This window comes from Bactrocera oleae, chromosome 5 (genome assembly GCF_042242935.1).
Source record: "Bactrocera oleae isolate idBacOlea1 chromosome 5, idBacOlea1, whole genome shotgun sequence".
Lineage (NCBI taxonomy): Eukaryota > Metazoa > Arthropoda > Insecta > Diptera > Tephritidae > Bactrocera > Bactrocera oleae.
Window position 1 is genome coordinate 10,254,807 of NC_091539.1, and position 13,651 is coordinate 10,268,457.

The 13,651-nt window shown below is 33.6% G+C and overlaps 1 protein-coding gene across 1 annotated transcript; it reads left to right on the forward strand.

The window, feature by feature from the left end:
- The first annotated feature begins 20 nt into the window (after positions 1-20).
- Positions 21-12,145, forward strand: THADA (Thyroid adenoma-associated protein homolog). Its single transcript, XM_014239105.3, has 13 exons — positions 21-294; positions 362-432; positions 506-606; positions 707-964; positions 1,036-1,856; positions 1,926-2,566; positions 4,606-6,261; positions 6,329-6,472; positions 6,565-6,624; positions 8,050-8,201; positions 8,264-8,920; positions 9,580-9,767; positions 9,841-12,145. The coding sequence occupies exons 1-13, from the start codon at positions 186-188 to the stop codon at positions 10,191-10,193; spliced, it is 5,211 nt and encodes a 1,736-aa protein (XP_014094580.2). The 5' UTR covers positions 21-185; the 3' UTR covers positions 10,194-12,145.
- The last annotated feature ends 1,506 nt before the right edge of the window (positions 12,146-13,651 follow it).

The following is a 13,651-nucleotide window of genomic DNA, read 5'->3' on the forward strand; positions in this document are numbered from 1 at the left end:
AAGGTAGGGAACAACGTAAAGTGGTAAACACTATTACCCCAGCTGATATTTCCGCTTTTGCGGTCTTTTGTTGCTTATGTTGTTATCAACCTTCTAGGTTTTTGGAACTTCACAGTTTAATATCAAGGAAATTTGTATTTATTTTTGGTATTAACTGTTGGAAAATAAACAAATAGAAGATAGCAATGAATTCATTAAATTTGCGTGTGTCTTCGGTGAAGACTGGGGAAAATGTGAAGAAGAATGCAGAGATGCGAACTACGCTTGTCACGTTGCCAAAACTTTACGAAAATTGTAATCTTTAATTAAATTTTGTATACAAAATATATGTACATGTTTCTTCTTTTATCTTACAATGCAGCTGACGCAAGTTATTGTATTGAACTAAAGGGTGCCAGTTCCATACCAGAACAGGTCGCGGCGGTGAAAAATGTAAATATATACATACATAAAAGCATATCTATTGTAAACAGAAATTTGCAGTTTTCAAACTTTTATAATTTAGATATTTAAAAATCTTAGTCGAGATATCCAAGCATTGCAATTTCTGGCAGACTTATATTTTCATTGTCCGCTTATGCATCCCGTACGCAATCAAATACTCAGGTAAGTAGTTTAAAGCGCTGCGTGACAAATATGTCCTGGGCTATACTAAATTTTTTTTCTAGCTAAAATTAATATCCTTTTTTTTTACTTCTTCATGCAGACTTTTAATTACAGCTGCCCGTGTGGGCACCGGTGATACAGATGAAACATCCATTGTAAACGCTTTGTCACACACATTGCAGCGATTAGTGGAGGAAACTAGAGCAGAGACTGAGAGCAGCACTTGGAATTTTACCATCACTTCAATGGCTGGCTGCTTTGAGAATTTTGATTGTGGCCTTAAAGCATTTCAGCAAAGCATAGTTGATGTGTTTCCTTTTCTTAGCGCGGCCGTGCAAAAATATCTCACCGAATTGAGGTTTGTGTCAACAAAACCAACAAATATTTGTTTATTTATTAATTATAATTTCATATTCTATATCGTTGTAGTGTGCTTAGTTCACCCTCCGTACGTAATGAGTATTATTTATATGTACACAATGCTATACGCTTGCTACTCAGCTGTGTACAGGAATATGGCGCAAAAGTCAAGGAAATACACAGTGACACTCTCAAACAGTTAGCCACGCTATGTCAGCAAATTGTACACGACGACGAAATACCCATGGATCCACGCACCAATTCTGGTATCTTATTAGCGCACAATGCTAAAGTGACGGCTACCTATGAAAGCTTCATACAAGAAGTCAAACTGACGAAGAATCCCAATGAGATTGCGTTATGTGTTGGCATCGTTAATACTTTCGATCACCATGATTTTCAACATATCTCGACAGATATACGCGACATTTGCAGCAAGATCGAGGAAATTGCCAATGCTAATGCGACAGTTCCGAATATTTTACTTTGCGCCACACGTGCACTTTATCAGATTTCAAAAATTATACTTACTTTTGAATTAAAGCCACAAGCATCATCCACCGATGATGCGAAGTTGATATTACGTAAACTTTTAATATTTACATTTGGCTATTTAGAGCATCACATGGATAGCGTGCGTCATTTGTGTCGTGATTTGCTGCATAACACTGTGGCAGCGGCCAAAAAAATCAAATTTGACTTCCTCATACAAAAGATTTATGATGCTTGCAATTCTGAGCGATTGTCGCTTTCAATGAAATGTGTGGTGCTCCAACAAACTGCCGTAATTATGGGCGCAGATGCGATAATACATCAGTGTTCTGAAGTATTTACAAACATTTTCGCCGAACAGCTCGGTCGTGATTTCATGGCAAACAATTTATTTGAAAGTAAGTACAGCTAACATACAAAATAATTATTTATGTGTCTATATATGTAATAACATTTTGTGTTTACAGCTCTTATGTTTGCCAGTCATAAGGAGGTGCGATACGAAGCTTGGCTCAAACTTTGGATCGAATATCTGCTTGTGATAGCTACTGCTGACGACACGCGTCTGGGTGACATCGAAACGCTAATTGTTAAAGCGGTGAAATGTGAACCGAAAATTGTAAAGCATATCATACAACATCCAGCTGCACAAATACCGATTAGCACAAAATTATCGGTACTGTGGGCTGTGCGTACGGGGGGCATTAAAGTTGATGATTTCACCGAAATAATGGAGAAATTCTCTAACAATCTTGTGCACAGCATAATCTCCAATTCGGATGAAACGCGCATTATGGCCTTGCGTTTGTTGGTGGAGACAAATAAGACAACGGAGCTGCTGACATTGTTGGAATGTGAAAATCTGCTCACCTTCCTCGAATACAATTCCAATTGTCAAAGTCCAGCGACACGTCAAAAAATGCTAGCCTTGTTCGAAAAAGCACTAATTCGCTGCGAAGTAAATCTAGTTAAAGTACTAAAAGATTATAAACCCGCCAAGAAAAGTAATGCGGCAAGTTCTGCTGGTAATGCCATTGGTGATGATGCGCCATTGCAATTGAAATTTTTGCGCGATGTTATAAGAAAATTGGTGGAAAATCTTTTTCAGGTATGTTTTCGGTTATTTATTTTAAGAAATAAACAAAAACTAAATCTGAAAATTTCATCGAATTTGGTATGTGGCTTTTCTGAGCTTTTTCTTTGGAACTATTAAACTACGATTTCAAAACTTCGTAACCATATAGCTTGTTTTTTTTATTTTATTTTTTTATTATACTATTTTTCCAACACTCGAAAATTGCGCGCTTACTAAACATTTTAAAATTTTTTGACGCTCGTAAACATATTGTTGTTGTGTAGCGAATACCTAAACACTGTTTTGAGGGCATAAACATACATATATTACATGTTTATTATATCTGTCTTCGAATCGCTAAACCTTGGAATGTGCGAATTGTAAACTATGAGCTGGGGTAATTCGTGAGCCGGTTTTACCCATTTTCGCCATTAAACTATAGTATAACAAATAGTATATGTTCACTTAATTTTGCAGAGATATCTTTATTTTGGCTGATATATATGAAATTAGGCCAACCGGAAGTCTGATATTCTTATGTAAGGTATATGGGAGCTAAGGATTACGAGTATACTAACCCGTTTCTATGAGTTTCATTAAGATACCTTACAGATTGACCATTATATAAGGTATATAGTCGAACGGATGTTTCACAATCCTTATATTCGGTAACTGGGCCTTTGAAGAGTTAAAGTCCAATTTCGACAATTTTTGGACTTGAAACAGAATACCTAAAAGGCAATGGTATTATATTTATGCAAAATGGTATTAAAATAACGACATTTACTCTCGGTTTATAAATTGTAAAATCAAAGAATCAGATTGAATTTAAATCGTTATATATGGCAAGAAGGCCTGATTGTAGTCCGACCATTTTCAATAAAGGAATGGCAAAATAATGTTACATACCAAATTTTAATGGTTAAAATTGGTCCACTAGTTTTTGAAATATAGGATTCTTCGTAAAAGTGGGCGCGGCCACGCGTCCAATTTTGATATCGGATCCTATGGAGACATTCCTTACCATATAGGTTGGGAAATTTAATGCTTCTGACGCATTTATGTAGTGGGTTCAACGCATTATTGGTAGTTGTCAACATAACCGTTATATGAGAAATTGGCGGGGTTATCACCCGGTTTTACTTGGTTTAACTGTGTAAGAGGAGGTGCCAAAAATATTTCTCCTAAACGAATTTGTTTAATATAGCTTTAGTGTTTTTTCAGATATTTACATTAAACTAATTCAAGAGCCACGCCTACTTTAAAACTACAGATGTCCCTTCCTAATGTGATTCGCTATACCAAATTACCGTTTTGTTTCTTCATTTTCGGTTTAGTTGTGGTTTTCTATAGATTTCGAAAAAGTACGAAAATGAGAAATAGACCAGTAAGGAAGGCTAAGTTCGGATGTAACCGAACAATTTATACTCCTGCAACTTGCAAGGATCAACCCAGGGGAAATACATCCATGTGTAGCAAAACTTTATATTAAAGTAGAAAAAACGTTAACTTCAGCTGCACGGAAATTCTAATACTTTTCACAGCCGTTTGTTTGCATTATGAGGCCAATGACCTTTTTGTTTACATTCCTCCGAGGTCAATGGCCCCCTTTGTTTTACATTTTATGAGGTCAACAAGTCCTTTGTTTACATTATGAGGTCAAGACGCCTTCGTAAATTGTTCTGATCGAACCGCTGGCAGCTATATGCTATAACGGTTCGATATTGACGGTTTCGACAAATGAGGAGCTATTTGAGGAGGTGTGCAAAATTTCAGATCGATATCTCAAAAACGGAGAAGCTAGTTTGCGTGCGTATATACGGACACACAGACGGACAGACAGTCAACCGGTTTTCAAATCGTCTCGTCATCCTAATCATTTATATATATTGTATATAACCCCATATCTAACTCGATTATTTTTAGGTGAATAAAACTATTATACTCTGTAGTAACATGTTGCAAGAGTATAAAAAGTATCAGAAAAATGTTAGTCACCTTATTTTTTGAACACATCTCGTATGCAGTCGTAAAATATTTGCACATAAATTAATAGGCTTTCTCTCTTTCAGGGCGCCAATTTCAGTCGCCGTTCAGTGTCTTTACAACTGTTATCAATAGCATTACAGATTTTCAGAAATCGCGATATATCATTTGATGACGTGTTACCACCAAATACCGTTAAAGTGCTTGCCGATGTGCTTGCCGACTCGTATGAAGCCAACAAAGCATTAGCTACAGATACTTTGACGTTCATCGAAAAAAATTTGAAATACAATTTAATACAGAAACATCAATTGAATATCACACTCTCACATATCTGCAAAAACTTGACATCGGTCCGTCCTGCCGATTCAGTAACCGGCGCATATCAATTGCAATTTTATTGTAATCGCAACGAACACATCAGCAGCTTTGGCAGTTATGAGCCAACACAATATAATCCCCACTACTATGCCGCGTTACGTTGGCTCCTGCAAGAATTGAAAGCTGGTCTGAAATTGGCCAAAGAGAGTCTGCTGCAAGCAGCCAAATTGAATCCATTATATGGAATCTTATTTGCCATAAAGCATATGCTACGACTACTCGCATTTGATAAGCTGGAATTAGAGATACCATGGCGCATAATAATAGCCGAGTTGATCGTGTTGTGTAAGGAGCTGACCACCGTTGTATCGCCCGTTGTGAATAGCTCATCACCTGAAGGTCATTTGCCGAATGATTTCAGCCAACTGCCCGCAGAGTATGGCGAAGAGCTAACGGCCGCTGATGCTAATGATGCTAGTACTAAAATACTTTCTGCTAAATTTGCGAAAGCCGATCTGTCTAATGTGAAGACAACACCGCAAATGGTGCTGCTATGCGCTTGGCGAACCGTCAAGGAGGTCTCGCTAATACTAGGCAAGATCGTTTTAGAGTCACGTATACAGCTAAGCAAATTTACCGAACGATTTCTCATCACCAAAGAACAATTGCTTGAGATCGGTGAGCATTTCAAGCAATTACTGGCCGAAACCAAACATCGTGGCGCCTTCGAACAAGCCTATGTTGGCTTCTTGAAACTTTGTTGTCGTCTGTGGTGTCTGGAGGTGGTCGATTTGAATTCACTACCCATGCAATGGTTACGCGAATTGCTCACGCTCATTGCGAAGGACGAACAATTGAATGAGAAGATATGCGCGACACGTCGTAGCGCCGGCGTGCCGTTCATGGTGCAGGCGCTCATCACAGCCGAATTGCGCGTGGGCTCCACCAAATCGCTCTACTATGCCATGTCACATTTGCTGCAGTTATGTGCGACGCGCGAACGCAGCGCCGAATCGCGTACGCATGCCTTGAATATATTGCGCGCACTCTTCCGTTGCACCGATCTGAATGAGGCGGTGGTGGAGTATGTGTGCGACGGTGTTATGTGCGCCATACGTGGTTACAATGCCGAAACGTGGTCGGAAAAAAATTCAGCCACCTTGCTCTTTGCCGCGCTCATGACACGCATTTTCGGTGTGCAGCGCACGCGCGATTCCGATAATTTGAATGTGCGCAATAAAATGACCGGACGCGTATTCTTTTTATGTTATCCCAAATTGTATGATTTCTTTCTGGCGCAGTTGCAAGAAGCCAGCGCATTGGTGCAGCAGCAACAGAAGGCGCATAACCTACATCCGCTATTGTTGTTGTTGAGTCGTCTATATCCGTCCGCGCTGGAGGGCACGGAATCCAATTTGAAGGTGTGTTTGTCGCTGTTGTCTTCACGTAAACATTTTTATAATTTTCTTATGCTCGGTTTACTTGCAGTTAACCGAGTTTATACCGTACATAGCAAATTGTGCGAGTTGTCCAGAAATGCAGACGCGTTATCTAGCGGCAAAAGCTGTTGTGGCGCTCGTCTCCAAGGATGCCATACCGGTCACTGTGCTGCGAATATGTGCTGAGATAGTGGTGCGTACAAACTGGCTTTATTTGAGATATTTTTACTCATTTTAAAAAGTTTTTAATTTTTTATGCAAATTTTATATAACGTGTATTCTTAGATCTCGGCTGACAGTCTCAAGACGTTGAATTTGAATGTTTTACATGGCCAACTGGTGCAGGTAAGTCTCAAGCAATATTTTATTACCACAAACACTGCTCTAGCTTAGGTTGGAAATGTGCTTTAAGCGTGTAAGCAGAATTTGCGCTGCCGCACAGTGGTCCAATTTCGGCGGTTTCGAAAAATGAGCAGCTTCTTGGCAGGCACTAGTTCGCTTATATAAAGACAGACAGACACACAGGCATGACTACATCAACTCAGCTCGTCAAGTTGATTGTTTATAAATAAGCTTTATAGAATCTTCGACGTTTCCTTCTAGGTGTAACAAACTTTGTGACAAACTTAATATAACTCAGGCTATAAAAATAATAATAAAGAAAGGCCAAAGTTCGGACGCATTCGAAAATCATATACTCTCCCAATTCGCAAAAGTTCTAAAGCATGGAAATATGTACTTTATACTAAACTAGTACACCAAAAGTCATTATATGTAGTATATGGGCGCTGGGGTAATTCATGGACAAATATCACCCATTTACGGCACCAAGCTAAAGCATACTTATGGTTAGAGAATATGTTCACTTAATTTTTTTAAGTGTTTGTCGTACATAGTAACCGATATATGCGATATAAAATCAAACGAAGGTTAAAAAATCGTTATATTAGGTATATAGGAGTTAGGGAAGATACTGCAGCGATTTTATGAATTTTTTTGTACCTTAATTTTTCACTTATCCCATAAAATTACGAAAAATTTTCGATATAAAGACAGTCATATACGATATATGTGGTTTTGATAAGTTATAGTGCGATTTAAACCGTTTTTAGATCGGAATTGTCACACCTTGAAGATATCTCCACTGGTGCTTAGAATTGTAAAGTAAAAGCACCTGTTAGAGTTTCAAACTGTGTTTTATGAAAGGTAGGCGTGGTTACAGTTTAATTTTATGCACCAAATTTTGTTAAAACTGCTCGAGTAGTTGCTGTGTTATGATTTTTCATTGCCACATCCATCCAATTTTTATAACGCATCATACACAAGCCAGCTATATTATCCTTATAGTGTTATTTCATTTGTCTAGCCTTTATCGTTAGATAGTTATCGCACTTTTAATAAATTTGAATATAACCATTGTATGGTAGAAGAGCGTGGTTATTATTTAATTCCACACATTTTCACACCGTATTGAGAACTGTCAGAAAGAAATGTTGCCAAAAAATGTAGTTTTAGTAGTTTTTGATATACTTCTATGTACATTGAACCTTTTTAAGCCACGCCCACTTTTCTCAAATGTTTAAACCACAGTTGCTCCTTCCCATTATAATGCTATAAAATCTAATTTTGTAACTCGAGTCATGCTCATTTTGATATATTTAACTCTATATCTAGCCCTATTATTTATTTTTATGTATTACTAACAACCGTTTCCTGTGCAAAATTGTTGCGAAAGTATAATTAATATTCATAAATAATTTCTTCTTGCAGATTTACATGCTACTGAAAGCACTTAAGCGCCCCGATGTTGAGCTAGTCGGTGATATAGCAACCACTTTGGTGGTAGTTCAGGAAAAGACTCAAATAAAAAACGCCATTATACTCAAATTAATTTTGGATATTTTCATTGAGATACTACAAAGGTATTTACTATATTTATGCATATACATATAATTATTTTAATAACTTTTATTTGCCATAACAGCCAACAGAATCTCAGCTATGACCAACAAACCATAAAAAACTTACTCTACTTCACCACACACAAGGATCTTTACAATGCTGAACTGAGCTTTTACTATCCGGTGCTGCGCAAATCTTTCTATATCTACAATTTACATACGCTACGTTTGACACTGCCTTTCGGTGCGCTCTCCGACTACCTGCTTTGCCCGCCACTCACGCATGCCACCATGCAATTGGAGCAAGCGGAAGTTTGCCTCAATGTGATACTACTAATACTAAGGTCGGAGGAAATGGATTTATCGGAATTCGAAATTTCGCATGAAGAGCAGCGTTTCGTGCGTGCGCTACCCGCTGAGATGCGCGATAATTTGGCCGCAGAGTTGCGTCAGAGTAAAGCTTTACATGTCACATTGAAGGAACTCCTACCAAAGCCACTCTACTATCCGGAGTGTGTAATGAAAGCCTATGCCATACTTAGTTTATTGGATAACTTCGATTTCACTTTAAGTCACTTGCTGAAAGAGTCTAAAAAGCATACGGGTGATGTTAAGTCACCGCTGACCATGTGTGTGGAGCGTTTGGTGCTTAAACATGGCGGTGTCGACTCGAAGGTGTCGCAATCTTGTTTGGAGTATTTATTGGAAATTTCACAAGCTTGGAATCCCGATTGTTTGAGGTTAGTGAGATATTTTTATAACCTAAAAATGATATATTAAGTTGGCAGTTTAGAGCACCCAGTAGGAAACGTCGGAGACCCTATAAAAAAAAAAAATATATATATATATATATATGTATATAAATGATCAGCGTGACGAGCTGAATCGATGAGTTCGTCTGAATGTCTGTCCGTCTGTCTGTATATACGCGAACTAATCCCAAAGTTTGTGTGCGATCGATCTTAAATTTTGCTTTTCTCCCGAAGAAGCTGCTTATTTTTTAGGACCGCCGATATCGGACCACTATATCATATAGCTGCCATACAAACTGAACGATCTATATCAAGTTCTTGTATGGAGACTTTTTTTTATTTTACAAGATATCTTCACGAAATTTGGTATATATTTTTGTCCAAGGTGATTCTACAATCTTTGAATAATTGTTCAGATCGGACCACTATAGCATATCGCTGCCTTTCAAACTGACCAATCCAAATTAAGATAAAGATCTTTTTATACCATTTTATGCTATAAGAGATCCAATGTGAAGGGTGTTATAGCTGAGTGTAGCCTAAGTTAACGCTTTTATTCAATTTTATCTGTTATGCAATCAAATATACATATTCATATATATGGTATGTACATAAAACGTAAAGAAGTTAACTTTCAACTCTTTCAGATTGAAGGCCGCAAAAATTTTATCACACATAGCTGTACATTTTAATAAAGCTTTGGAGAAGAAAAAACTACGCTTTGTACGTTTGTTTATTGGACTAACGCTGGCGCTGCTCATGGACGATGACTTCGAAATACGCGATTATACAACTAAAATCGTTGTGAACAACATAGCTGACGACATAGGAATGAGTTGAGTATAATAACATTTAAAATATATAAAATAATAATCTCTCTCCCTCTCGTTCTCTTTTTCATTTATTAGAAAGCGTTGTGTCGACTATGGCGCAGCGTCTCTTCCTGCAATCTATTGCCGATCAGCTAGAGGAAATGCGTGTCGATGATAGTTACATAATCGAAATTTTCAAGGCCATCAACGAAACGGTAACATTGGGTATTGGCGACGACGAAGACAGCAATAATTCAACTAACGGCAGTAGCAGCGGCAGCAACGGCAGCGCCTCAGCGTTTTGCGATCTGGAGGTTTTCGATAAAAATGAGGCGAACATCTTTGCCGAACCGCAAAAAGTGATATACGATGCCATTGTTGTATTTAAAAACACTTTTACAACACGACCGAAAGTATTGCGTTATGTGGGCGAGGTCAAGCCACTTTGAATTTAAATTTGCTATATAGTTTTTTTATTAATCTTTGTTTATGAAAATAGTTCAAAACGTTATAGTGTGTATGACGCATATTTAGCTAGACTTGTAGTTAGTTGTTAAGCTAAAAAAAAAAACAAAATGTATATATTTTTCAAGAAAAGGACTTGCAAAAGAACACACAACATAGATAAACAAAAATGTACTGCAGGCAAATATACTTATGCTACATTTTGTTTCTTTGTAGTTGTTTTGAGAGATTTTCGAAAATTCTTGAATATTTTTTTTTTCATTTCGCCGTATTAAATATGAAGTTGCTTATTTTTTAAATAGAACAGGCTGAATTTGAAAGCTATGCATTTATTTACTTCCTCACACTTCTATTTCTTATTTATGCGTGAATTCTTTTGCGCTCGTTTTCAAGAGAACGGCGTTAATAGTGCTAGTTTTTAAAAATATTGTATAATTACTCGTTGCTGTCATAATTTACTGTAAGCTTAAAAAATAATGCGTAAATTTTTGTCTGCATGAGTGTGAAAGTATAAGTGAGTATTCAAAAAATAAATTAATATATTATATATATTGAAAAAAGAATTAAATGGAATGAAAAAAATAAAATATATAAATTAAAAAATGAATTTATTCCTTTAGGATTATTTTAAATAAAATAAAAATAAAATTAATTGAAATGATTTGAATTAACTTGAATATAAAAATTACATACAAAAAATAATAACTTAAAATTAAATTAAATAAAAAATACATATGTATTTAAAAGAAATTAAATTAAATTAAAAAAATAAATTAAACAAAATTAATTAAATTAAAAAAATATACATATGCATACCGAAAAGAAATTAAATTAAATAAAAAAGGATAAATAAAAAATTAAATAAAATGAATTAAAAAAAATTTTAAGTAAATTGAACAGAAAAATGTATAAAATAACAAAATGCAAGTTAAATAACATAAAAAGTAGATGATTAAAAATAATAAATTATTAAATTAAAAATTAGATTTAAAAAAAGATTTAAAAGAAAGGAAATTTAATTTAATAAAATTTGAATAATTACATTAAATACAAAAATATAAATTACATAAAGAAAATTAAATTAAATAAAATATTAATTGATAATAAATTAAAATTAAATAAAATAAAATATTTATTGATAATTAATTAAATATATTTATCGATAATTAACTAAATTATTTTAAATACGTCCATTTTATTTTATAATATAATAATTGCATAATTGCAGTATTTAATGTACTTTAATATCGTTAATTCCTTTTGAAAATTTGAATTTTCTTGATGCCGTAATCGATCTCCAGCAGGACGCTCGAAAAAAGGTGGCTGGTGGTGAGAAATATTTTTTTGCATACATTTTAAATCCCATAAGTAAAATAATTTATTATTGCAATAGATGAATGCAGGTAATGATCGAAAATTTAATTTAAAAATAAATTAAATAAAAATGATAAAATAAATAAATTAAATTTAATAAAAAAAATTAAATTGAGTAAAAAAAATTAAACTAAATTAAAAAAATTAAATGAAGTTAAAAATATTAATTAAATAAAACAATTAATTTAATAAAATTTAAATGAAATTAAAAAATTAGTTAAATAAAAAAGCAATGCCCAATTTTTTGTAATTCGAAAACTAAACTACTTTTATAAAAGTATTTTAAAAATTTCGTATTCTAAAAAAGTGCTGAAAAGTTTTTAAAATTGATAAGTTTTTTTGAAAGTCATCTTTTGTTTTTGGTTTATGCAAAACACTTATGAGGAATTAGCAGTTTGAAATCTTATGCTCACTTAAGATTGCCTTAAAAGTCGTGGCCGTGAACTTGTGAGATTTTTTGTGCTCCTGATTATTCTATTTATCAATAATTTTTCAATAAATATAAATTTATGTTATTAAATAATGCTACAAAAATAAAAATAATCAAATCTTTTACTATTTAGCACATTGTTTTATATTTTTTTTTCATAATTAGTGTAGTATATATTTCCCCTCATTTTTCATTTTATATGCTTTTACCTCATTTTTTTTATATTTATATTTAATAATTTCCTTGCTTTTCAAGATAATGTTCACCCTCCTAAAATAAATGTACTATGTAGCAACAAGTTGCGAGAGTATAAAAAAGTTAGAGTCAATATTTTTTCAGCGGACTTACGGACAACTTTAATTCTAAATTTAATGCAAATTTTTAAAATCTTTATTTTCTTGACTTGTCAAATTTTTTGTTTTTCAATTTTAAGGTGAAGTCACTAAAAACAACTTTAACTTTAAAAACAGTTTATGGGGTTATGCTGTATTTTACATATTTAAGTTTTCAAATTTTTAGGTGACGTCACTAAAAATATTTTATGAGTTTTTGTTGTATTTTAAATATTTTAGCTTTATAATTTTTACACAAAGTCCATAACATTTTTTTAAATAAATACAAAATTTATTTTATGACTTCTTCAAATTGAAAACCAAAACCTTTCTGAGCAATTTTTGTGAAATTTTTATTTATTTTAATATATGTATGTATGTACATATAATAATCTTTTGTTGTATTCTCAGTTACTTTTTGATATACAGGTTAAGTTTTGGGCGCACTTCGCAAACATTTTTTAATAAAAAATTTTAAAAGAAAAAAAAACTAAATATTTTAAATTTAAGTTCTCTCTGAATTAGATATGGGTTTTTTTGAAACCTCAATTGTTTGCAATATTTTGGGTAAGTTTTGAAAAAAATATATCTGTAAATATAAATATATAAATACATTTTTGAATTTGAATAAAGAGATTTTCGTACAGCACAAGTGTTTACGAATTTTGAAATATTTTTTATTAAGTTTAAGGGCAGGTTTTCAACAGCATATCAGTTTTTTTTCGGATTCTGAAATATTTTTATATACTTATTTAAAGGTTCGATTTTTAAAGTATTTAGAAAAAAATTTAAAAAAAACTTTAAAAAACATATTTTATAAAATTTCAAATAAATTTTCTTTGCACAATGCCATAAAATTTTTTTGAAATATTATGCTAATGTAAAAAATCCATTGGCATGTATGCTGTTACATCAGAGAACGTAAAACAACAATTGTTTTATTAAAATAACATAAATAAAACAACAACAATTGTTTTAAGTTCTCTGGTTACATAGCTTGGAGTTCATATAACTTTCGTTGTCGCAAAATTTTTCAACTTTTTCACCACATTTTATGGTGTGTTTATTCAGCGCACCACATATTAGCAATATAACATTAGGTGGCCTACTTTTCGGCGCATATATATAAAAAAATTGTGAAAATCTTAGATGAAGGATACAAAAACTGATTTGATAAGAAAAAGATGCAATTTTATTTAATATGTTTACAGAGAAGAAGTAATATGTTTAGGCAGAAGTATTACAATGAAAAATTTGATTTTATATAATAACTGCGAAAATTAACTAGAAGCAGCATTTTTTCAGA

Excerpts from the sequence above, each read along its gene's own strand:
- THADA (XM_014239105.3), top strand. The coding sequence starts at position 186 with ATGAATTCATTAAATTTGCGTGTGTCTTCGGTGAAGACTGGGGAAAAT. Across the intron at positions 607-706 it reads GTACGCAATCAAATACTCAG|ACTTTTAATTACAGCTGCCC; the intron begins GTAAGTAGTTTA and ends TTCTTCATGCAG. Across the intron at positions 965-1,035 it reads AAATATCTCACCGAATTGAG|TGTGCTTAGTTCACCCTCCG; the intron begins GTTTGTGTCAAC and ends ATATCGTTGTAG.